Source organism: Amborella trichopoda, chromosome 1 (genome assembly GCF_054954075.1).
Source record: "Amborella trichopoda isolate Santa Cruz 75 chromosome 1, AtrichopodaSantaCruz75HAP2 v2.0, whole genome shotgun sequence".
In the NCBI taxonomy this organism is placed as follows: Eukaryota; Viridiplantae; Streptophyta; class Magnoliopsida; order Amborellales; family Amborellaceae; genus Amborella; species Amborella trichopoda.
The window spans coordinates 58525874-58550261 of record NC_142336.1 but is presented as its reverse complement, the minus strand read 5'-3'; the positions used below and the strand labels follow the sequence as shown (position 1 = coordinate 58550261).

The 24388-nt window shown below is 34.9% G+C and overlaps 2 protein-coding genes across 6 annotated transcripts; one reads left to right on the top strand and one right to left on the bottom strand.

The window, feature by feature from the left end:
• Positions 1-492: 492 nt before the first annotated feature.
• LOC18440678 (protein SHOU4) lies at positions 493-8585 on the bottom strand. 5 transcript variants are annotated; one of them, XM_006850816.4, is made up of 5 exons: positions 8547-8585; positions 5889-6873; positions 4106-4261; positions 1668-1879; positions 493-1254 (listed from the first exon to the last, which is right to left on the bottom strand). In XM_006850816.4, the coding sequence occupies exons 2-5, from the start codon at positions 6777-6779 to the stop codon at positions 1062-1064; spliced, it is 1452 nt and encodes a 483-aa protein (XP_006850879.1). In that variant the 5' UTR covers positions 6780-6873; positions 8547-8585; the 3' UTR covers positions 493-1061. The 5 variants fall into 5 exon arrangements, with proteins under 5 accessions (XP_006850879.1, XP_011625724.1, XP_020526964.1 ...); XM_011627422.3 differs by lacking the exon at positions 8547-8585 and adding an exon at positions 8162-8459; XM_020671305.2 differs by lacking the exon at positions 8547-8585 and adding an exon at positions 8167-8446.
• A 12038-nt stretch (positions 8586-20623) lies between these two features.
• On the top strand, positions 20624-24157 carry LOC105421160 (Tetratricopeptide repeat (TPR)-like superfamily protein). The gene has a single exon (XM_020671087.2). The coding sequence runs from the start codon at positions 20720-20722 to the stop codon at positions 24083-24085; it is 3366 nt and encodes a 1121-aa protein (XP_020526746.2). The 5' UTR covers positions 20624-20719; the 3' UTR covers positions 24086-24157.
• The last annotated feature ends 231 nt before the right edge of the window (positions 24158-24388 follow it).

Below are 24388 nucleotides of genomic sequence, written 5' to 3'. Positions count from 1 at the left end.
AGAGAGAGGCAGTAGCCAGCTGTATTGTTAAAAACCACAAATACCTTCAAAATTTTGGGATGGCGATTCTGACAATATGAAAACGTCAGTTGCATATTGTATTCCAAAATATCAACCACTAATTTAGGCCATTGCTCACAAAAACCAGTTCAGCATACATTGATTTTTCCCAACTACATTAAAAGAAAATAATATACTGAGATGTCCAAAATCATAGTGACGATTCAAATGAATATCAAACAATATTATGGATACACACATTGTTTTTTAATCCATGGAAAATGAACGCGCTCCTAATTATATATTGGAGCACAGTGCATGTTAGGCCACTGGTTCATTTTTGGCATAAACCCAATAGACTCGGTCCATAATTATAGACCAATCTAACATTAAACAACACTGATCCTACTACAACTATGCTTATCAAGCGATTTCCAAATCAAATGGAGAGAGAGAGAGAGAGAGAGGACCTCCCAGCAAGAGAGAATGCGCTTTCTACAATCTTTAAAAGCAATTCAATTTCCATCAACCCAATATAGTAGCATGGATTCTGTACAACTTCTACACAAAATGGGGACCCCAACCTGATATCAATTGCAAATGGGAAGACACAAGGGCCCCCTTGGCTCAAAGCCTACACATGTTCAACAAACACCTCTTCATTGACCAGTAGCATGACTGAATCTTCCTCTCTTTGAAACAATATCTTCATTGACTGAACCCCCTTAAAGAGAGTAGTGCAATGGGTGGAAGAGTAGTTATACCATAAGTATATTGGAAGCAACCCCAACTTCACCCCTTTCATCATAATCTCTAACCTCCCATGCTTTCAAAATCTAAGCCAAACCCACGTTAATATTACTTAACAAAGTAAGCGCAATATAGGTCAACACAAGCCTCTTCAAGAACAAGCACAACAAAATCCCCTCTCACTGATACCAAACCACAGGCCCCTACAAGCTTTTAAACCCTTAAAAATTAAAGAAAGCTATACACCCAACGTCACCGAACCCACCACACCTCATACACAACTCACTTACCTGAACAGTGCAGAGAGATAATCACACTGGTATGACATCAATTTTGGAGGTGTCTTCGCATCTCAATACGATTCCTTCGAGGCTAGCTGGTAAAATGCACTTGGCCCATTGGCACCCAGTTGAGAAAGGGTCGGAAGGGGGGACTATCATAAGAACATTATCATTTCGCTGGACCACCCCCATTACACTAACTGTGCTTCCTTCTTTGATATACCTGAAGGTCATAAAAATTTGTGGCATTTTTAATAATTAAGAAATGGGGTTTGGCCTCTCGGACTGGTGATTAAGCACATGTGCTCCAACATCTGTGGCTCAGGTTCACATCCATACCCATCCAAATCATAATAATAATAATAATGATAACAACAACAACAACAACAACAACAGCTACTGCAGTTATAAGCTGACTACAGAAAGCCAAAGTCCATTGAGTTCATCACTGTCCAATGAAGTGATGCACAGTGATGGGGAAAGAGTGGGACCCACCAGAACAGGACATGATCCCATATGGTTTTCCATTATGGTTATCGTATACTTTCCCATGGGTTAAACATTAAGAAACATCAACATTCAGTACAAGGCATCCTAATGGAAAGAATCATGGACTAAACAGAATAGCGAACTCACCCTTCTTTCATGCGCATTGTACGATCATCACTAGAAAGGTTCCTTTCACCCAACCACCTGACAAATTCTGGAGACAACTCCATGTTCTTCTGATTGACATCAACCACGATGGACTCATCTACATATGGAGTTACCTTTGCACCATACCCAGTTTTAACCAACGCTCTCAATCCGGACTGGAAATCTGAGATGTAGAAGTCAACCACATGCCTCTGCCAATCAAAAGTCACAAGAACACTCATAAGGAGCACAATGGCATGCCAAAAATCTAAAGGAACAATGCAATAATCATTAAAGAAATATGAAGCACTGCAAAAAAATCAGTAGCAGAAAATAAGATACACATCCCAATTAAACTTGTTTAATACTATCACAAAAATCAAACGTTTCCAGAGAAAGGCAACAAGTGCACCTCACAAATTTGAAGTTACATTCCAGTGTTAAGATACAAGAATAAATTCATGATAGGAAGTATAGAAGAATGTTTGTAAACCACTTGTAGATCCTGGAATAGAAAGAAGAACCCTAACAACATGATTAGCACAAGGTTAGTGATTGCATTTTTATATACAACATAGCTGTTGGGCATCTTACTGCCACTCGTAAAAAAATTTGAGTTAATTCCATATTATATATGTTATGATGTAATATAATAAAATCGAAGAACTAAAATGCGGAATTAATATATGAAGAATTCATCCCTAATATGTTTAAGGGGAAATTATATATACCCCCGGACCATGCTTTCTAGGCATGCCCCACCCTAATACTTTTTAAACCACGCCACTAACCCCAATATTTCTAGTTTTGAATCCACCGACCCAAACAAACCACACAAACACACACCAAAAACAAAGTTAAAAAAATATATTTTCTAGGTATTTAAGATAACTCCTCGGTCTTAAAACTTTAAATTTTAGAGAGAGAAACTATCTCAAAAATTTTAAAGAGAATTATCTCAAATTTTGAATTCAAAATTTGAAGAGAGATAAATTATCTCAAATATTCAGTTTTAGTAAGAAAAACCATCTCAAAATTTTTAGAGAAAGAAATGATTATTTAAACGGGCCATAAATAAATACTTGATATTTGCGGAAATTTTTCTCTCTAAAACTAGAAATTTAAGATAGTTTCTTTCTCTAAATCTTAAGATTTGAGATATTTCTCTCTCTAAAAATTTGAAATTTCAAATTGTTTCTCTTTCTAAAAAAATTTGAGATAATTTCCAATGTTATCAAATTCTAATTTCTCATGTTATCAAATTAGCTTCACTTCGACCGAAGAGGCCGAAGCCTTCGGTTTTTAAGCATAAACCGAAGCGAAGAGAAGCGTGGTGCTGCCGCTTCGGTCAGATTCGGGTCTCTACTTCGCGCGAAGCTTCAGGCTGCTTCGGACAGAAAAGAAATACCTACATAAAAGTATTATTTTTTATTTTTCCATTATTTTTATATATTTTATATATAAATATCTAATTTATTTATATTAAATTAAAAAAAATCCGAAGTCTTCCCCCAAATCGGCCGAAGCACCGAATTGCTTCATTTGTCTCACCAAACCGAAGAAGACTCTAAAGCGAAAATGACAACATTGATAATTTCTCTCTCTAAAATTTCAAATTTCAGGTTTTAAGAGAGAGAAACTATCATAAATACACGTGGGTGTTCATGTCTTAAAATGACCATTTTTATTGGGGGGTGGATGCAAAAATAAAAGGTATTGGAGTTAAGGGTATGGTTTAAAAAATATTGGGGAGAGGCATGCTTAGAAAGTGTGGTCAAGGGGGTATCTATGATTTTTCCTATGTTTAATCTTTCAAATAAGAATGTCTAACACCCACTTCTATGGCATTATCCATATTATTCAAGACCAATCAACAAGGTAGCGCATCATCAAGCTAAACTTAGCAACTTTCTCTTATCTAAATATTTCGTGGGTCGGCCAACTCATGCGTCCACCCTAGTTTTCAAGGATTTTAGGACCCAAAACGCTCCTAAATCACTGCAAATCCATTTCCGCCTCAGATCCATGCATTTGGAGCTCTAAAAATAGTGTAGATCTGATAATCTATGAAGAAATAAAATGAATGGTCCAAAGAAAAGGTACAAGATTGACTTTTGAAGGCTCGAAATTTAATTATTTTTCATATTCATGATCGTGGTGGCAAAATGATAGATTCGTGTAGTTTTGCATCCAAAATACATCTCCAAAATGGATTTGGGAAGAGTGGATGGTACAGGGATATGCCAAAACCTTACCATTTTTTTATTGATCAAAAAACAACAAGCTTGAATATCTTTGAATAATTTACCCAAGAAGAAGATCAAAACAATTACCCAATAAAAGGAAAGTAAACCCATTACTGGGGAAATCCATGGTAAAGCACTGTCAATTGATACAAAGCTGAGAGTGTCTGCAATATAACGATGTAAATGACTCACCTCCAAAGATCTAAGTCCCCAAGTAAAACGGCGATGCTTGGCATTGGCAGCCTTTGAGTCCCAGCCCCTATACTCATACAAGCTTGTAGATGTGTATACACATCGTGGAGCCTTTTGAAAGGATGATTCCAGTGGGACATTTCCACATGTTACTACCTGTGAGATAGTAAGAGCAACAAATTTAAGACTCTAAAACAACAATGGAGCATATAAAGATTGACTTCTTCAAGGCACAAATGGATTGATTAAGCCATGTCAATCAATTTAACATAAACAAATGAGGAATGATTTCATACAATGGTTGTATAGTATGATGCAACCACACCTCTAGAAAACCATGTTTTTGGTATTTTTTATGACTCTAAATTTTGCACACACATTCTTTTCATCCTCATAAAAAAAAATTCAATTTGAACCCTAGATATGGTCAAAATTAGTACCCTCCAACAATGAATCTCGACCATCGATTCGGTGAATTTCAAGATCTAGGCCTTTACAAATTCAAAATCACTTTTTTTTTTTTTAGCATTGTTAATCTAATGATGGTAACACTAAATAAAAATTTTGGGAATAAAAAAATCCTTATGAGACCTATATAACCTTCTCATTAAAAGGGAAGGCTTATATTAATTGGGCTAGAAAAACACTTTTTAGGGTGTTTTTTCCTAAATTTTCTTTTTGTGATTGTTCTTTAGAATGAAAAGAGTATACATCTAAAACATTGCGTCAAACAAATGTCTCTAACATGGTTTTTTAATGTGGTTGCATTATATTATGATACAACCGTTGCATGAAATCATTGCTCCAAACAAAATACACTGTAAATGATCATTATGCAACCCATTACAGCACTCTGACATCCACACATCTAAGAACTATAAAACTCACACGAGAAGTACCTGTCAAACAAACAGGAGAAAAAAAAAGCACACACACACACACACACAAGGAGCAACTTATCATCATTGTACCATCAGCTTAGTAACAAGAGCAAACCATACAATTTTTTTTTTTGGATAAGTATTGAACTGTACCATGCACTGAAAGAACTTCAGAAAAGTGCAAATTTGATATTACACAACTGGAGAAAGCACTGGGCAAATCCTAGAAAAGCATCTTCTGTTTGGCAAGCAATGACCTGGGTCCTCACTTGAACATGCTTCAAGTGATTGCAGAGTGAAATTTGAAGCCAACACAAACTCACATAGAAAAGGTAATGGATCATGTTAAAAGATTTTGACTCTTAGACTTGTCTAGGCATGGCAATTCTTCATCCACAATTAGGAGGGTATTACATATACATGCATAAAAAAGGTCACATCACCGGGCAATGCAATTTGTCTTTTTCCTTCTTTATTGCTTTATTAGATTGAAGAAAAACAAAAGAATAAATAGGCATGTGTTTTGGAGCATATATCATAAGATTGACTAGATTGAAAAACCCAAGTTGGTCACATTTTAGAAGAAGAAAGACTCTGTATCCTCAGGCAGTAATTAAATTCAAACCATGCAAACAAGGCAAAAGCTCGAGCATCGGACTAATCATTGGGTCACGATTTTGGTTCCACGAAATCAAATACTTATTAAAATTTAAATCCAGCAATCAATAACTACTGGATCAAATAAAACTCCATGAGCTAACGACCAAATATTATTCACTGTAAGACAAAATGATTCTAAGTTTATTAATGTTTCTCTGATGGGACTAACCAGAAAGATATATTCCTCAAAAAGCAATCAAACTTGTGGGAGGAGAGAGAGAGAGGAACATCATGAAACATACCCCAGAAACTTTAACATACTGCCCATCCTTTGCAGTCCTCAACTCAGCATCCGGATAACTGGCAATGAAACCCGTGATAGCTCTCATTCCCCAAAAAGTATTCCAAGTGAAGAGTGCAGCCACTGCACCAAAGAGAACCACAACAATAACAAGTAGAATGGCATTGTGGACAGCCCCAAGAAAGAAACCACCAGCAATGAATCCCATGACAAAGAGCATCACCACCGACCAAAGTATACACTTGGGAATCCCCCTTTTGAAAGAATACTGCTCCTCATTGCTAAGATTGGTAACAGCCTGATTATGAGCAATAGATATGCTGTGAAGCTTGACAGAAGCAGCACCATCCAATGGACCGGATACTTTTCGAGGAGCCCCTGATGAATTGAGAGGCCCCGAAGAGATTGGCCCTGAAGTTATGAGCCCAGTGGCTGGGAGAACTGGAGGGATGGGCCCAGAATTTTGGCGAGCAATTGGGGTAACCCCACCAGATTGAGGACCAGAAGACTTCTTAATGCCATCACCATGCCTATTATTAAGTGGGCCTGAATTGGATTTTTGTCTATTGGGTCCGGTAACAACTGAACCAGGAACAGAATTGGAAGAAGCTCGACCAGAGGAGTTATGCATTATTGGTCCACTATGTGAGGCAGCACCCCCAAAAGAACCAGTTCTTGAGGGGGCATTTGATATGGGTCCCGATTTCCTCGACTTTGAGCCTTCTACTTGAATATCAAACATTTTTCCAAGCTCCCCAGATTTCTTAATGTCTCCACCTGTGTAAGGCATGGCGGTGGAGCTCATGGTTGGAGGTCTCTCCTTGTGTTGCTCTGGCCGACCCGAGACATAAAGGCCATTGCTAAGCTGATGAGATGGGAATCTCGAACCCATCGATCCAAAATTAAATGGGTATGCCTAATAGTTGCAAAGACTTTGATCTGCGAATTAGATGTATCTTCTTGAATCGTAATTAAGATTTCATGTTCTGCAAGTAAAGTACTTTGAACAATCAAGCTGTAGCCTCTTGATGCCAATAGGAACAGTGGGTTTGAGAATGAAACAAGAAGAAACTTGTAAGATGGAAACACTAGATGTAGAAAATGTTTATTATCATTGATAAAAAAAATTCAGGTGTATGTGTATGCCTATTCTGCGTGGCATGAGTCCATGGGTCTTTGCATAATACATGTATGCATAAATACATACATACATAAGACAAAAGACATGAATAGGACCATAAATCAGATATTTTAAAACACACAGTCTTGCTAAAAACAGAGTAGCGAAATATAGCCGTTGTAGAAACAAATAAAAGTTCAGTTATAGAGAAACAAACAAAAGTTCAGAGACCAATCAACTTGTAGCAACAAACAACCAAAAACCAAATTAGACTACAAAGCAACAGGTCACAAATCCCTCAAACCGGATGACTGAACTTCTAATGTTCTGAGAAGATAATAACCAACCAATACAAACGACTTCTCAAAAAACATAGTCATGTTCTAAATGAAATATTATAATGAAAAAGTATGAATTTATAAAACCCACAAATTGCATCGAATGCATAAAAAAAAAGTGAACAAAAAATAAAAACAAAAAATTTCCACAAAATGCCGATTCTCCGGCATCTTGAACTTAAAGCTTCAAAATCTAACACATACTGAATACAGCGCCATAAAATCCAAATGAGACAAGAAAACTACGATAGAGAGAGAGACACAATATAAACAACTCGGGACCATGCTCAAGCAAAGAGAAGAAGAAACAGGTAACAATCATCACCATCACTGACAAAACTCCATTTCTAAAGCTTGTGAAACCAAAAACAAAAAATGTAAAACCCATCACACTCTACAAACAAACTGCATAGAAGTTTCATCATTCGTTGAAAATATATAAATGTCTATATATATAACAAACTAGAAAATGCAATTAACCCAAATCAGCATATATCATTAGAGTGGAATATACTAAGTCGCCATCAGTAGTAACCATAACCGAAAACCTTAAAATCATGAAGCCACATCACGCCACATAGTTTCCATGACAAGTTCATTAGTTCAAACCGAAATGCATCTACACCAAAAGAGCAGAAATAGCTCAAATCATAAACCTAAAGAATTCACATAAATCCTGCTGATTATCATGACAAATGCAGAAACCCCACAAATTGCACCTAAAAAGAGAATGCCACAACCCGATATAATCTCAAATCACAGTCCAGGAAAGTAAGAATACAGTAAAACCAAACATAAAATGCAAATAACTATTACTTCACCAGTTCCAACCAGAAACCCAAAATCCATAATAGCTCCAACCCTAGTAAATTATTGGCTATTACATCAAATAAACCCTAGACTTGCAGAACCAGAACCAATTCAGATCCAGATCATGCCCAATCCAATAACGAAAGAAAACAACAAAAATGCATCCCAAATGTGCTTATCCAAACACCCAATTCAAGACAAAAGACACCCAAAAGCCTAAAAGCCACAAACCCCATTATCAACCCACCATAGCCATAAATTTCAGCAAAAAAATAAAAAGAAAAAATAAACAAATGCAAAACCTATATGGGGTGAGGATAAAAAAACCCCACATTTCTTAAAAAAACACAAATAATAAAATTCTAAAAAAAACTAGAGAAAGAATCCATACCTCAAAGGATCTGAGATAGGACATGGCCATCGCCGTCTTGCAAGGATTGTCTGGTTTTTTTGTGAATACTCCGCTTTTTTACTTCAAAAACTCTAAAATATCCCTTTAATTCAATTTATTACCAAGAAAGTCCTTTTAGTTGAGACTAGTTTGGATATTTTCTATCAAATAGAGGGTTACTTATGGAATATAGAAAAACGACCAAAATATCTGTGACCTGTGTCAAGGATGACAAAGTAAGGAATTATCCTTACATTATCGCGAAATTTACGATAATGCCCCTCTTCTTTTTTTCTTGCGATTTGTGTAACAGTGCACCTTCAAATAGTGTGGACTGTGGAGAAATGTGGTTTTAGTACTGAAGATCTTTGTGATAGTATTAAAATACAGGCTGGATCCAGGTCGGATCAAATTTTTATCCAAAGTTAAACATGATTGCCAAATTAGGCCGGATCAGACGATTATCTATGGGAATAATATAAATTTTTTTCTTGATACCATAAGATTTGAAAAAACTAAAAAAAAAAAATTTAAAAAAGAAAAAAAAAATAACATTTTGAAATTTTGAAAAAAAGTTAAAAAGTTTGTAAAAAATAATGCCAATGATTTCATGCAACTATTGTATAGTAATATGATGCAACAACTTTTAAAAACCATCTCATAGCCATTTGTTTGATCCAAATTTTGAAATATACACTATTTTTACTCTAATGAACAATCACAAAAAAAAACACAATAATTTGAAAACACAACCTATAAATTATTTTTTTAGCCCAATTAACATAGGTCGTTTATTTTAATGAGATGCTTAGATCTAGGCCTTAAAAGGGTTTTTTTCACTTCCATTTTTTTTTTGATGTCTTTATCATCATTAGATGAATAATGTTAAAAAGAAAAAAATGATTTCGAGTTTATAAAGGCTAAGATCTTGAAATTCACAAAATGAAATGGTCTAGATTCGTTTTTGGAAGGGACTCATTTTGTCCATATCTAGAGTTCCAATTGAACTTTTGTTTTTGGGAGGATTGATTATTGAGATGAAAAGAGTGTGTGTGCAAAATTTGGGGTCATACAAATACCACAAACATGATTTTCTAGAAGTGTCGTTGCATTATATTATGATACAAACGTTGCATTAGATCATTGCTCAAAAAATAAAGATAAATAAGTAGGCAATACGGTATTGGTTGATTCAGATTACAAGGTTCGCTGACAAAACTCATCTATATCTGTGACAAAACTAGGCGAGTCTTGATTCCCAATTCCTGATCCAGATGTTCAGTTGCTTATTTATGCAATGGTTTTCCACAAACTTGCTGAAAATAACCCCATAATACATGAATGAACAGGAAATAGGGTATAATGAAGCATTATTTGTCAAAAGTTTTTGGATAGTATTGATGCAGGTCAAGAATACTGCAATATTATGAAATTTCGCAAAGCCATACCTCAAAACCTTGCTTGAAAAATAGATGTGGCACCAGAACCTTACGATTGCAAAAATAATTTTGTCCAAATTTTCATAATTGACTAAAAAATGGTAGAGATATGGGAAATATATGTAACATTAAGTTGCGATGATCAATTTGCAAAGTTTTGAGACCGAAAATGTCGTTACTTACGTGCAAAAGTATTTTTGTTTCCAAAATTCATTATAAGACTTGTCTTAAAATGAAGTTTCCTCGTATTGAGATAAAAATTCAAACGTAGAGAAATTATAGTTTTGATATTTAGGGAAGTAAAAAGGGGCAAATTGGGAAAAGAAATCATTGAACAATTTCAAGATTTCAAGGAATTAGATATTTTGGTTTGATGTTGAAGCCATTATTTTGGAAGTTTAGACCGGAAATCACGGAACTTGACACCAAAGCAATACTAGTTTTCTAAAACGGCCGTTCGGTAGAGATTATTTTTAAAAAAATGGGTGTGATTTATAAGGCTGAGGCCTTAAACCATCAAAATAAGATGCACTTTTAAATAGGGTTTGAAAGATGTTTTTTCACTATTGGAAATCATTGTGATGGCCTGAAAATTTACATTTATCTGTAATTATACAATTTAAAGCTTAAAAAATAGTGCAGATTAAGCAGATCTACGAACACTTGATAATTTTGAAAATTAACGGTTCAAAAATACATTACAAGATGCATTATTTTTTATATTTGAAATCAATTTTTTCTCATGTCCATATATCTTGAGGTCGAGATGATCGCATTCAAAGATTATTAGGCATTGAAACAAGTGCTTAATAATTTTTTGAGGCATGCCTTAATTTGATTGTTTAGGGCCTCATCCTTATATAATTTTTTCTTTAAAAAATGATGATTTATTAAAGGGAAAAGTTTATATAGAACGAGGCTCTAAACAATTAAATTTGACCCTATTTCAAAAATTTTACTAGAAGATCATTAAATTGATCATCGGGACATCGAGATGCATATACATGAAACAAAAATGGATTTCAAATTTTAGAAATTGTATATTATGTAACGCATTTTTTTACCGTCACTTTTAAAGATTTTCAAGTTTTCATAGATCTCTCGATCTACACTATTTTTTAAGCTTTAAACTTTAAAAATAGAGATGCAAATATATTTTAAAGCTATAAAATAAAGGTTTCAACTACATTTATCGATACTATTTGAAGGTTTGCTCTTATTTGATTGTTTAGAGCTTAGGCTCTATACAAACAGCACCCTTTATTAAACAATAATTTCCATAAAAATATGAATGTTGGCCTTGCTTGCGGGAGAAAGAGAGAGAGAGAGAGTGAGTGAGTGAGTGAGAGAGATTGATTTGACTAGGTGACACCAATTGCATTGAAAGTGAGCTTATAAAAAAATTGGGAAGTTATCAAACTATATTTAAAAGTCAAATTGTCCAACTATTTAACACTTATTTCAAGTGTATCTTTATGAATTTTAAAATTTATTATATGAGCTATTAAAATTTAGACCATGAAATACAATGTAAGACTTTAAATCAATGGTTTAAAAAACGGTTCGGTGACCCGGATCGGGCTTCCAAAAAATCGATCCGGATCGGCGAATCGGCCATCCGGATCGGGAATCGGGTAAATCGGTCAGAATAAAGCTTAAAAAAAATTCAAAAAAATTATTAAAATTCATTATAAATATTGTTTTTTAGGAATTCAATAAAAAATGAGGGTACTCCATTAAGAATTTTCATGTTTTTGAATGAATATGCGAATATTGATATGTTCTTTCCCTGCGTGAACCGTCATTCAGCATTTAATTTACAGTATTTCGTGCTCATCCCTACACTGTTGCTGTTGGGACTCGATATGTGAATAATATGGCTGGGATAGGGTGGCCTCAGAATCATCATCTCTCTCGTTTTCTCTTTGAATAATATGGATTAAAAAAAAAAAAAAAAATTTTCAAAAAAATCGATCATGGATTAAAAAAAAAATCACAAATTTTCAAAAAATTCTATCATGGATTACAAAAAAAAAATCGATCATGGATTAAACAAAAAAAATCACAAATTTTCAAAAAATTCAATCATGGATTACATAAAATTCGATCATGGATTACATAAAATTCGATCATGGATTACATAAAATTCGATCATGGATTACAAAAAAAAACAAACAAAAAAAACAAACAAAAAAAAACAAAAAATTCAATCGTGGATTACAAAAAAAGAAAAAAATAGTTCGATCATGGATTACAAAAAATTCAATCATGAATTACAAAAAACTCTATCATGGGTTACAAAAAAAGCAAAAAACAAAAAATTCAATCATGGATTACAAAAAAAAAAACAAACATTTCGATCATGGATTACAAAAAAAAACAAACATTTCGATCATGTATTACAAAACATTCGATCATGGATTACAAAAAATTCTATCATGGGTTACAAAAAAAAAAAAAAAAACAAAAAAATCAATCATGGATTACAAGAAAAGAAAACAAACATTTCGATCATGGATTACAAAAAATTCTATTATGGGTTACAAAAAACCAAAAAATTCGATCATGGATTATAAAAAAATAAAAACAATTCGATCATGGATTACAAAAAAATCGATCAAGTATTACAAAAAAATCTATCATGGATTACACAAAAAAAAAAAAAAAAAATCCTTACGGAATCGCCTATTCACTGTTCGGACTCGCCGATTCCGTACAGTGAATCGGCGATTCACTGTACAGAATTGTCCGGTTCTCTCTAGAACCGAACGATTTCCGATTTTTTGGGCGATCCGGTCCCTTTTCACTATTTCCGAGTCGAACCGGGCGAGTCCGGTTCGACTCGGCGTTTTTTAAAACGCTGCTTTAAATAGTTTGTGGAGGAATGAGGGTGGGGTATGGGTGGTTAGAGGACAGATGCCTCAACATACTGTTCTGCCCGACTTTAAATAGTTTGTATTTTGATAAAAAAAATTCTTAAAAAATGTAGATCTAGTGTCAATGATGGGGAGTGAGGATATGGGGGATTGGAGAAATTTATTAGTAAATTATGGGGTCACTTGATATTACCTGCTCCTTCATTTGTCCAGTTTTGACCAAGCAAGTGATGGGCCAAACTCTGATGGGATGTTATTGCGCATATAAAAAATTTAAGGGGGAGTGCCCAATAAGACTATTTAGCTATAATATAAGGAGATCATAACCTTCCTTTTACTCTTAGATATAAATTTGCTTAATTAGGGTGATGTAATGAGTTTTTTTAAATTTTATATTATTATTTTTCAAAGGAAGATGGGGAGGATGAGAAATCAATAATTAAAATAAAAATAATAATAAAATGATGAGATAATATACCCTCTCTTATAATTCGTAAGAGAATCCACCTTAAAGGTCTTTTTATAATATCTAAAAAGAACTTCGTCTTCTCAATAAACTCCAAATCTAAAATCAGTAAATTAGTAAAATCGCCATCATTATCATCATAGTTTTTTTTCAATTAATCAGAGTTGACTACATGAATCCTGATATGCCAGTTAACTCTATTAAAGGTCATACCCTCAGTAAGGCCATAAGTCCCTATATTTTTTTCTCACTACTTCTAACAATGTCATGTTCAGCTTATCCCTTGCCTCTTTTTAGCCTTCCACTTGAACTAACTTGCACCTCCTAACAGATGTTGTATGGGGTCGGCGACACACATGGCCACCCACGTAAGTCTATTCTCTCATCTTATCACATATTGGTGCCACACTTAAATTTTTCCAAATGAATTTATTTTGAATTCTATTCCTTTTTGTCTTGCCATTATCAATCTCAATTTTCTTGTCTCTACTACACTCATTTTATAGGTATTATTTTTGGCTGCCCAACATTCCGCCCCATAGAGTAAAGCTAGGACCACAACTGTCCTATAGAATTTGTTTTTCAACTTCATTGGTATGCGATAATCACATAAAATTCTAATTCTACATCTCCACTTCGCCCACCCAGCTTTAATTCTTTATAGACATATTCCTCAATCACTTTGTTTTCTTGGATAATCAACCCAAGATGTAGAAAGTGCGGTCTTTTTGGTATTTATTGGCCGTCAATTTTAACTATTTCCTCGTCGTTACTCATATTGTTACTATACTTGTATTCAATATGCTTTGTCTTAGTCTGGCTAATTTTAAAATATTTAGATTCTAGAGCATCCCTCCAAAGTTCTAACTTTGTGTTGACATTGCTTCGGATCTCGTCAAGCAAAACTATGTCATTTGCGGATAACATGAACCATGGTATCTCATTATGTAGGTTCCCAGTTAATTCGTCCATAGCTAAGATGAAGAGGTATATGCTCAATATTGATCCCTAATGTAGACTTATTCTCACTTAAAATCCCCTCGTCTCTCCACTAGTTATTCGTACACTACTTACCGCTCTATTGTACATATCTCTCACAAAGTCAATGTAGTGTCTTGCGACTCATTTTTTTTTCAACACCCACCAAATCAAATATCAAGATACTCTATCATAAGCTTTATCTATATCAATAAAAATTATGTAGATGTTTTTTTTTTCCCTATAAACTTCTTAATTAGTTGCCTAAGTAGGAAAATCGCCTTAATTGTTGACTTCCCTAGCATAAAACCCAATTGATTTTCTGATACATTATTTTCATGCCTTAGTCGTTGCTCAATCACTACGTCCCACATCTTTATAGTGTAGCTCATAAGTTTGAGCCCTCGATAATTCGCACAATCATGTACATCTCATTTATTCTTGTATATAGGTACCACAATACTTTTCCTCTATTCATCCGACATTTTCGTTGTTCTTAACACCTTGTTGAACAACTTGTTCAGCAGTCATTGCCAATCTCCCTCGTGCACTTCCAAGCCTCTTTCAAGATACGATGTGGTCTTAAAACCCTTCCTATCGTCATTTTTTTAAAGCTTCTTTCCCTTTTGATATCCTAATCCTACAAATGTATCTATCTCCGCTCTCATTTATACCAACGGTTTATTCTACTGCTTTTTTCTCATTGTGTTTATTATTTAATAATTTTTTAAAATAAACTCTCCACCTTTTATTGACCTTTTCATCATTCACCAAGAAGACCCTTTGATCTTCACTCTTAATACATTTAATATGTTCTAGATCCCTATAAAATAGTAAAAAAAAAAAACTCATTACATCACAGGGATGTCTAGGATTCGAAGTTTAAATAAAAAGTTTTTGGACTTTACGATCGACACCTAGAAGTAGGATTTTAGACCTGAACATAAATTGTATTATACTCCTAGACTTATAAAATACAAAGCACAAATGAAATAAAGAGTATATGACACCACAAGGCACTAGGAGGTTAAAACTTCAATTAATTTTTAGAATTCTTTTGTCAAATTTCTAAAAGAGCTTAACTATTTAACATTCTACCAATATTATTTTATTTAATTTTAAAACACCCATCAAAAGACACATGATCATATCTTTGAATAGTTGCAAATTGATTAAATGTTAAAAAAAATTATTTCTTATGAATATTTTGACATAAATTCCTAATTTTTGGTAGATCTAAGGGGGATTAGGCACCTGAAAATTATATTTAAATATTATTTAAGTGGTTTCTATAAGGTTGCAACCTTAAATTATCCAATTAAGGCGTACCTCCATATTTTATCATAACATGTAAATTTGTTTTAAAAAAATTATTAGGATTTTCTTAAAATCTATTTTCATTTATAACTAAAAAATTTTAAACTCCAAATATAGTTAAAATCAAGTAGATCTATAAACATATGAAAATCTTGAAAATAGACGGTCTAGATAATGTGTTGCAATATGCATTATTTATGGGACTAAAAAACTATTTTTTCCATATTCTTACATCTCAATATCGAGATGATCAATTTGAGGGTTTTTCAATATTAAAACAACTTTTCTGATAGATTTGTGAGGTGGATTTGTAATTCTACATTTTAAGGTTGGAACCTTATAAACTTTTTTCTTATTTAAATTTCTAAAACAATACTGAACTTGCACTGGATTGGAAATGACTAAAATAACCCCATTTCCTATAATGAAAAATGAGTTTGAGGGTAAGATTGACCTTTTCAATAGACGAAATGTAATGGGTCCCCCAAATGACAAGTTCGACATTTTGATGTGCAGAAGGGCATTCGAAAGGCAGCACCTCAATCCACTTTCTCAACCATGCATAATCTCCCTTGATTATCTTGAGAATATCGGGAGCACCCTTTTGTCCCTAGTGCATTTGAAAATTTCTATATTTAATACTACCCTTATATTTTTTTAAAGACAAAAAATAGCCTATTGACACTTTTTTTTTTTTTTTGGATAAATAAGTGGGATAAGGGGTTACAAAAAAAAAATTCAAGATGTATCCTACCACCCTAACCGCCTAGCTTTGAGCCCATTCCTACCCTATCTATGCTTGAGACAATGAGAATTGGGCAACACGGCCATAGTGCCATATTGCCCACAAAAGATCTCTACCATCCTTTGCTTGGATCCAATGGTGAATGCCGGTTAACATAGCGCACCCCATTGGCGTATGGGATACACCAGTGTTCAAAAGGTTGACTTGGCTCGGGTTGGAGGCCTAATGAGTCCAAAAGCAAAACCTTGGGGCTCGTCATGAGCCAACAAATATCTAAATAAGTTATTTTGTTTTTTGGAAAACAATTGGTCTTTTATAAGAGTCCCGAGTTAGAATGGGTGACTCAAGCTCGAGTCTAGGTGAGTCCGAGCCCAAGCCAAGCACTACCACATAAGTACCGATAAGACAATTACCTATGTTTTTATGATAGATGGTAAATATTAATGGCAGATGCCATGGATTGATATTTACTTAAACTCAAGGCCGCGAATGAGTCGGGCCTTGGTGGTGTGAAGCCAACGAGGATCAGCTCGAATGGTGCTGAAAGGGCCTTGGCCTAGGCTTAGTCTGTGCCAGTCCACAATAAGCCCACCTTGACCGTGGCTCTGGTCTAGGTCCAACCAAGCTAGCAATGGTGGCCAAGCCCTCAAGTGATTTTTTGTGGATGGCCAAGCCCTAAAGAGGATTAAGAAGAGCTCTCTATAGACCAAGGAGAGAAAAGGAAGGTAGGTCGGGTGCGGTAGTGAAATTAGGGGGAGGGGGTAAAAAGGAAATACAATCATATTCGCTATCCGGTTTGTACAAAACCAAAAGATAAAATAACCATTCAAATATGGACAAGGTTTCTATGAGTTCATGAAGAAATGAGTCAACTCTTAAAAATCTATTTTTGAGATAGATTTTCAGACCCAATTTTTAAGAACATGTAATCTCTAACATGGAAATCATCATCATTATAGCATTTTTTCAATTAATTGGGATCGGCTACACGAATCATGAAGATCATGAATATAGAAAAATAAATAAATTTTAAAAAATAAAAATAATGGAAGTGTTAATTGGTTTTAAATGGACTACCCATTTACATCAATCTTTAAGATGAATGCTTTATACCTTGGGACCGCATATTGTAGAAATGCGGTCCATCCCGCATGAAACAATTTCCTTTCAAATGTTGTGAGGTCTTAGAATAATTTGGCAACTTATGCTGAGTGAAAAAAAAGAAGCAATAAGGCCAACATAGCTGAACAACTCGTATGTTTGCCACCCACCATTGACTTATCCATGTCGTATAAGGAAAACTAAGAATCCAGAAAATTGCATCTAAGAAATTATGTCAAATGCGATCCTATTTTTCAATTATGGCATTTTTGAATCCATTCCAAGGTTAAAAATGTTCATATCGGAAATCAAAATCAATATGTCCACATTGATCGGTAGCTCAAAATCCATAAAATTCTGCTCAAATAAGAAAGTCGAAGTGAAAATAATTTCGATATTTATTAGAACATTTAAGCAGGTTAAATCAGTTTAATCACATATCCATGGAGTTGAGCTTGTGGTGGCATCTTTAAAGGAAGTAGGAAAGATGGCCTCATACGTACCAGGAACTTCAGTGGTCTAGAGGATAAATTGTGTTGGTGCTAGGCTAACAAAAATTGCAAGGACAAGGGGCTTGGAAGTGTCAAAGGAAGGATTGATAAAAAGAAAATATGAAGAGAGAAAATTTAGTCTAGATCAGCATAGGCAAAATTGGCCGATTCAAATTCTAGCCGCCCAGTTAAATCGGAACCAGCTACTGTGTTTTGGTGAACTGTATGTTAAAAAGAATTTAAAATAATTATATAAAATCCTCAAAATAAGGGATTTTGTTTGGAATGTTTTTTTTTATTTTTATCATTTTCAAACTCATTTGAAAATGTTTCGGGATTTTCCCTTTTTAAAATTTTTTCAAATATACCCCTGAGCACAAATCGATTCTTTGAAACTTATTTTTCATTAATTTTCAATTTCATTTGGATGTGTTTTGTTTAATCATTATTTAAATATATTTTTAAATTTTATTAGATTTTATTTTATATTTTTTAAACACTTTTTTTACCGCCCCAGACTTGCCCGGTCAGGCCGGTTGAACCGACCCGTTTACCGATTAGGTCGATTGAACCGCTTCTAGCCCCATATCTGATTAATCATTCCAGTTGGATTTTCCAACACTGTTCTTACTTCTATTTTTGTTGAGTTAATCTCTCGTTGTTACTTCTATTTTTGTTGAGTTGATAACCTCTAGTTGTTACTTCTATTTTTGTAGGAGTTGATAATCTCCTTTGCCGGTTCTTATTTCAAGGTTTGCTTTATATTCAATGGGTATGGTTATTCCTAAAATTTCTAAGTCTGGATTCAATGTGAGGGTAACCCTGACTCAGGGTTATCTAGTGGGCAGTGCGTTACAGGCTACTATCTGTTCACTTGTTTCAGGGGGCATTTCATTCAATATGAAACATTTATGTATCACAATGATGATGATCAGTGTAGCAAAAATAGAACCTGAAGGGTTAACAGGACGGGGGTCGGAAGCAGTTCAGCTGATATAATCGGTAAATCGATCGGTTCAACTGGTCTAACAGGGCAAGTCCCGAGTGATCAATAAAGTGTTAAAAAATAAATAAATAAATACAAAATAAAATCTAATAAAATATGAAAACTATATTTAAAGAATGATTAAACAAAGTACATCCGAATGAAGTTGAAAACTAATAAAAAAATAGATTTTAAATAATTGATTTGTGCTCAAGGATATTTTTGAAATTTTCAAAAAAGATAGAAAAATGCCAAAACATTTTCAAAATGATAAAAAATATTTAAAAATACATTTTAAACAAAATCTCTTATTTTTCAGGATTTTAATAATTATTTTAATTTATAAAAAAAATATCTAGCCGGTTCACTGAAATCGGAACCGACAAGTTGCTGATTCCAATTTAACCGAGCTAACTGAGTTGTTAGAATTTGAACCACCTGATTTTTCTTATACAGGCAAGAAGTATCAAACGGAACTTCCAACTCAACAAAGATCGGAGGTGCATTCTTTAACATTAAACAGTAATGAGCTGAAGCAAACTCAACATATTGCACTTACAAGTGATTGCAGAAAACAAAATACAAAAATATATAAAAAAATGGTTGCCTCATAACACGTTGTAAGTGGAGGGGCGCATTGCTTTGGGTTGAACCTCAAAGCAGGAAACATAAACGTAAGAGGGATTTTTTTTTAGTCTTTGTAAGAAACCAACTCAGAAAATAGTTACAGATGAAGGACAAGATCGTATAGCAGCAATTTACTCTTAGAGCTACTGTGGAGGACAAAATTAGAGCAAGTAGAATCGCTAGTTTGTTTATGAGTTTCTGGTTGTTTTGTTTTTCACTTTTTGGAGCTAAGTAGATGATTGCTTCTCTCATTCTAGACATGCCCTGCCCTTCAGAGAAAAGATCATTCTCCTTCTATCGAAGCCGCCGTTTGAGTTGACTGTTCGCTTGTTGCAGTCATCTGTTTAAGAAGGTCAAGGCCATTAAGGATAAGACTATCTTGTACATACAGGAAAAATTGGGCATTTCAAATTCTAACCGACCGTTTAAATCAGAATCCGTTCCGGTTTTCGTGAACCGGCTGGGTATTTAATTAAAATAATTATATAAAATCCAAAAAATAAGAGATTTTGTTTAGAATGTATTTTTAAATATTTTTTAATAAATTTTTAATCACATTTATTATAGTATTATAATTAATAAGTATATATAGATAACCAAATCTTATATTTTATTTATAATGTATTATTATTTCTTAGATTTTTTAAATTAGATGGCGTTATAAGACATTTTAGATTTGTTCTATTATTGTTAGTTTGGTTATGATAGTTTTGAATGAGTAAAGCCAATTGATAAACATTTGATATAATATTAATTTTACTTCATATGAAAAATGATTATTTTATACAATAATATGAAAGTATTTTTTAATATTTTTAAATTAATTGATGCAATATTACAAATATTATATTATAATTAATAATTATCTAGATATTCAAATAAACAAATATTTCAATATTCATTTATTTTATAAAGTAATAAAAATATATAATGCATTTTTTTAAAAAATTAAAATAATATTATTTTTAAAATATTTATAATAATTATTTGAAAAAAAATTTGAAACAAAATTTACGAAATCTACCATCGGATCCGTTTTTTTAAACATTTGATAATGGTCGTAGGAGAATTTTTTCACGCAGACGAACCAAACATGACACTTTTGGCCCCATGATAAACAAGGCCCGTCTGAACAATGAACACAAGCCATGCAAACCCGCTTCCACATTGTCAAACCTCCTCACCTCTCTCTCAGTTTCCACTCTTTCTCCTCTGTTTCTCTCTTTCTCTCTCTAAACAGAAGAAGTCTGCTTCACTTCCACTCTCTCTCCCCTGATCGTCACCTTCTTTTGCTTCCCAGAACCCCAATTTCATATTCCCATCTCTCTCTCACTTTCCACTTTCTCTCATCCAATTCCCACTCTCTCTTTCTATCTAGAATAACACTTATTCCATTCCATTCTCTCTCCTCTAGTCACTTATTTCTCTCTCTAACCAGAAGAACCAACTTCTCCTCTGCTCTCCCTTCTCTCGGATGGCCTGGAGAAAACACCGCAAGACCACCACTCAACAGAACCAGTATTCTTTCACAAGACCATTCTGTCTCTTTTTCTATTCCATGGCTCCAAACTCTCAGAAATTCCATTGCTCTCAGAGATATAGAGCTCGGAAAGAAAACCCATTCTCAGATCATTGTCAATGGCCTAACATCCAATCGATTTTTGCAAAACAATCTCATCAGTATGTATGGAAAATGTGGTTCAATTTGTTATGCACGAAAAGTGTTTGATATCAGTCATGAAAGAGACTTGGTGACCTGGAATTCTTTGCTTGCCTGCTATGCCATGGAACCAGAAGACGAATGCTTAGAAACTCTGGTTATTTTTCAAGAAATGATGCGCCACTCACTGGGTCTCACTAGGCTCACCTTTGCGCCAGTGCTCAAGGTTTGTGCTCGATTGGGGCTTCTTGATTCCTCTAAAATGGTTCATGCCTGTGCCGTTAAGGTTGGGCTTGATTGGGATCTCTTTGTTGCAGGCGCTCTTGTGAACATATACTGTAAATTTGGGTGCATTGACGATGCTCGGTCATTGTTTGATAAGATACCGGAGAGAGATTTAGTGTTGTGGAATGTAATGCTTGATGGGTATGCGAGGTTGGGTGATGGAGATGAGGCTTTTTCTCTGTTTCATGAGTTGCAGAGGGCTGGGTTTTGGCCTGATGAGGTCAGTGTTTCGTGTGTTCTTAAAGGATTTAATGGAGGTGAATCAAAAGAGTTGGTTAAGGTTAGAGGAGTTCATGCTTATTCATTGAAATTGGGTATTGATCATGATCCATTTTTGGGTTCTCTACTATACAATTATTACATTCGATTTGGTGAGAATTGCTCAGAATTAGGTATTTGTGAGAGGTCTAATGGGTGGGATTCAGATATTCTATTGTGGAACAAAACCATGTCTTCATATTTTCAGAAAGGGTGGAACTGTGGTGTTTTGAACAGCTTTATTGAGATGCAGAGGAAGGGAATCAAACCTGATTCCATCACATTTATCACACTTCTTAGTGCAATTACAGCTGAGAGAGCAATGCAAGTAGGGAGGCAGGTCCACTGTTTGGCCTTCAAATCAGGTTTCTATCTGAGTGTCCCAGTTGGTAATAATCTTGTAAATATGTATGCTAAAACTGGTGGCCTAATTGATGCAAGGCGTGTGTTTGATGGGATGGAAGAATTGGATCTGATCTCATGGAATTCCATGATATCAAGCTATGCTCAAAGTGATGCGGAGGTGGAGCAGGCAATATCTTTGTTCTCAGACATGCAGAGAAATGGCATAAATCCTGATCAGTTCACATTGGCTAGTGTTTTGAGAGCTTGTGCGGCCAAACCCCCACTTTTTATATTGGGCAAGCAGGTTCAGGTTCATGCTATCAAGCTAGATAGGCTTGGTGATAAATTTATACAAACTGCACTCTTAGACATGTATGCAAAGCATGGTAGCATGGTGCAAGCTGAAGCTTTGTTTGATAACACGATTGAGAATGACTTAGCTTCATGGAATGCTATGATCTCAGGCTATGTTTGGAACCAGGAGGAAGTTAAGGCCTTGAATCTCTTTTCTTCGATGCAACGGTCCAATATGGAATTGAATCAGTTCGGTCTAGCAACCGCCCTCAAGGCATGCAGTTGTTTGGTTGCTATGGATAAAGGAAAACAGATTCATGCCCATGCCATCAAGAAGGGTCATGATATTGACCTTTGCGTGAGCAGTGGAATTGTGGACATGTACATAAAATGTGGTGCCACAAATGATGCATGCTTGGCTTTCAATGCCATGCCTCATCACGATAATGTGGCATGGACCACCATGATTTCTGGTTGTGTGCAAAATGGGGATGAGGATCATGCTTTGCAGCTCTACCATCGAATGATGGATATTGGCATTTGGCCTGATGCATACATGTATGCAAGCCTCATCAAGGCATGCTCTCACATGGCTGCATTAGAACAGGGTAGAGGCATGCATGCCAATGTGATCAAGATGGACCATACCATGGATTCATATGTGGCTACAGCAATCATAGACATGTATGCGAAATGCGGAAACATTGACGACTCTCGTAAGATGTTTGAGAGGATGAATGTGAAAACAATTGCTTCTTGGAATGCCATGGTAGTTGGGTATGCACAACATGGGCATGGGGAAGAAGCTCTTAGGCTATTTGGCTTGATGGGTCTCGATGGAATGAAACCAGATAAGATCACATTCATTGGTGTGCTATCGGCCTGTAGCCATGCGGGCCTAGTGACCGACGCTTGTCACTACTTCAATTCCATGCCTCAGGATTATAGGATAAAACTAGAGCTGGAGCATTATGCATGCATGGTTGATGTTCTTAGTCGAGCTGGGCTGCTTCATGATGCTGAAATGCTAATCAAGAACATGCCTTATGGTGCATCAACCTCTATGTATCGAGCATTGCTTGGGGCATGTAGGATTCACAAAGATTCCGAAATGGCAAAATGGGTGTCTCAAAAGCTATTGCATTTGGAGCCGAATGATTCGGCCGCTTACGTTCTCTTGTCTAATACATATGCTGCCTCTGATAGATGGAATGAAGCAGCTGGCGCTAGGAAAATGATGAATTCGAGGGGCGTTAAGAAAGACCCTGGACATAGTTGGATCGATGTGAAGAATAAGGTTCATTTGTTTGTGGTGGATGATAGGACCCACCCACACTCAGATGCCATCTATGCAAAAGTTGAGGAGCTAATTAGAAGGATTAAAGATGTGGGTTATGTTCCTGATACTGAGTTTGTATTGCTCGACGTTGCAGAGGAAGAAAAGGAGCGGGCTCTTTACTACCATAGTGAGAAGCTTGCAATAGCTTACGGGCTAATTAGTGTACCATGCCCTTTGAAAATACGGATCATCAAGAACCTCAGAGTCTGTGGTGATTGCCACAATGCAATTAAGTACATATCCTGTATTACTGGACGGGAAATTGTTGTAAGAGATGCAAATCGTTTTCACCATTTCAGAGATGGAAGTTGCTCTTGTAAAGATTATTGGTAATAACTGTAACTGTTTTATTTCTTAACCTCTTCATTGATAATGATTACTGTAACTTGTTGGCTTTTTCTTTCATGTATTCTCTTCTTTATTTCTTCAATATCTGGTTTTCAAGAAAACAGCAATACCAGTTATTACAATTAAGAAGATGCCATAACCAGAATTTGGTTGAAAAATTAGAATATGTGCATTTTATAAAGGAATAATTATTAGATTGTTTCCCCAAGTCATCAGGGGTTTGCGTGGAAACGCCACCCTGTGTTCGTGATGCCCTATACAATAAACTCTATGGTTTACAGCAGGGTT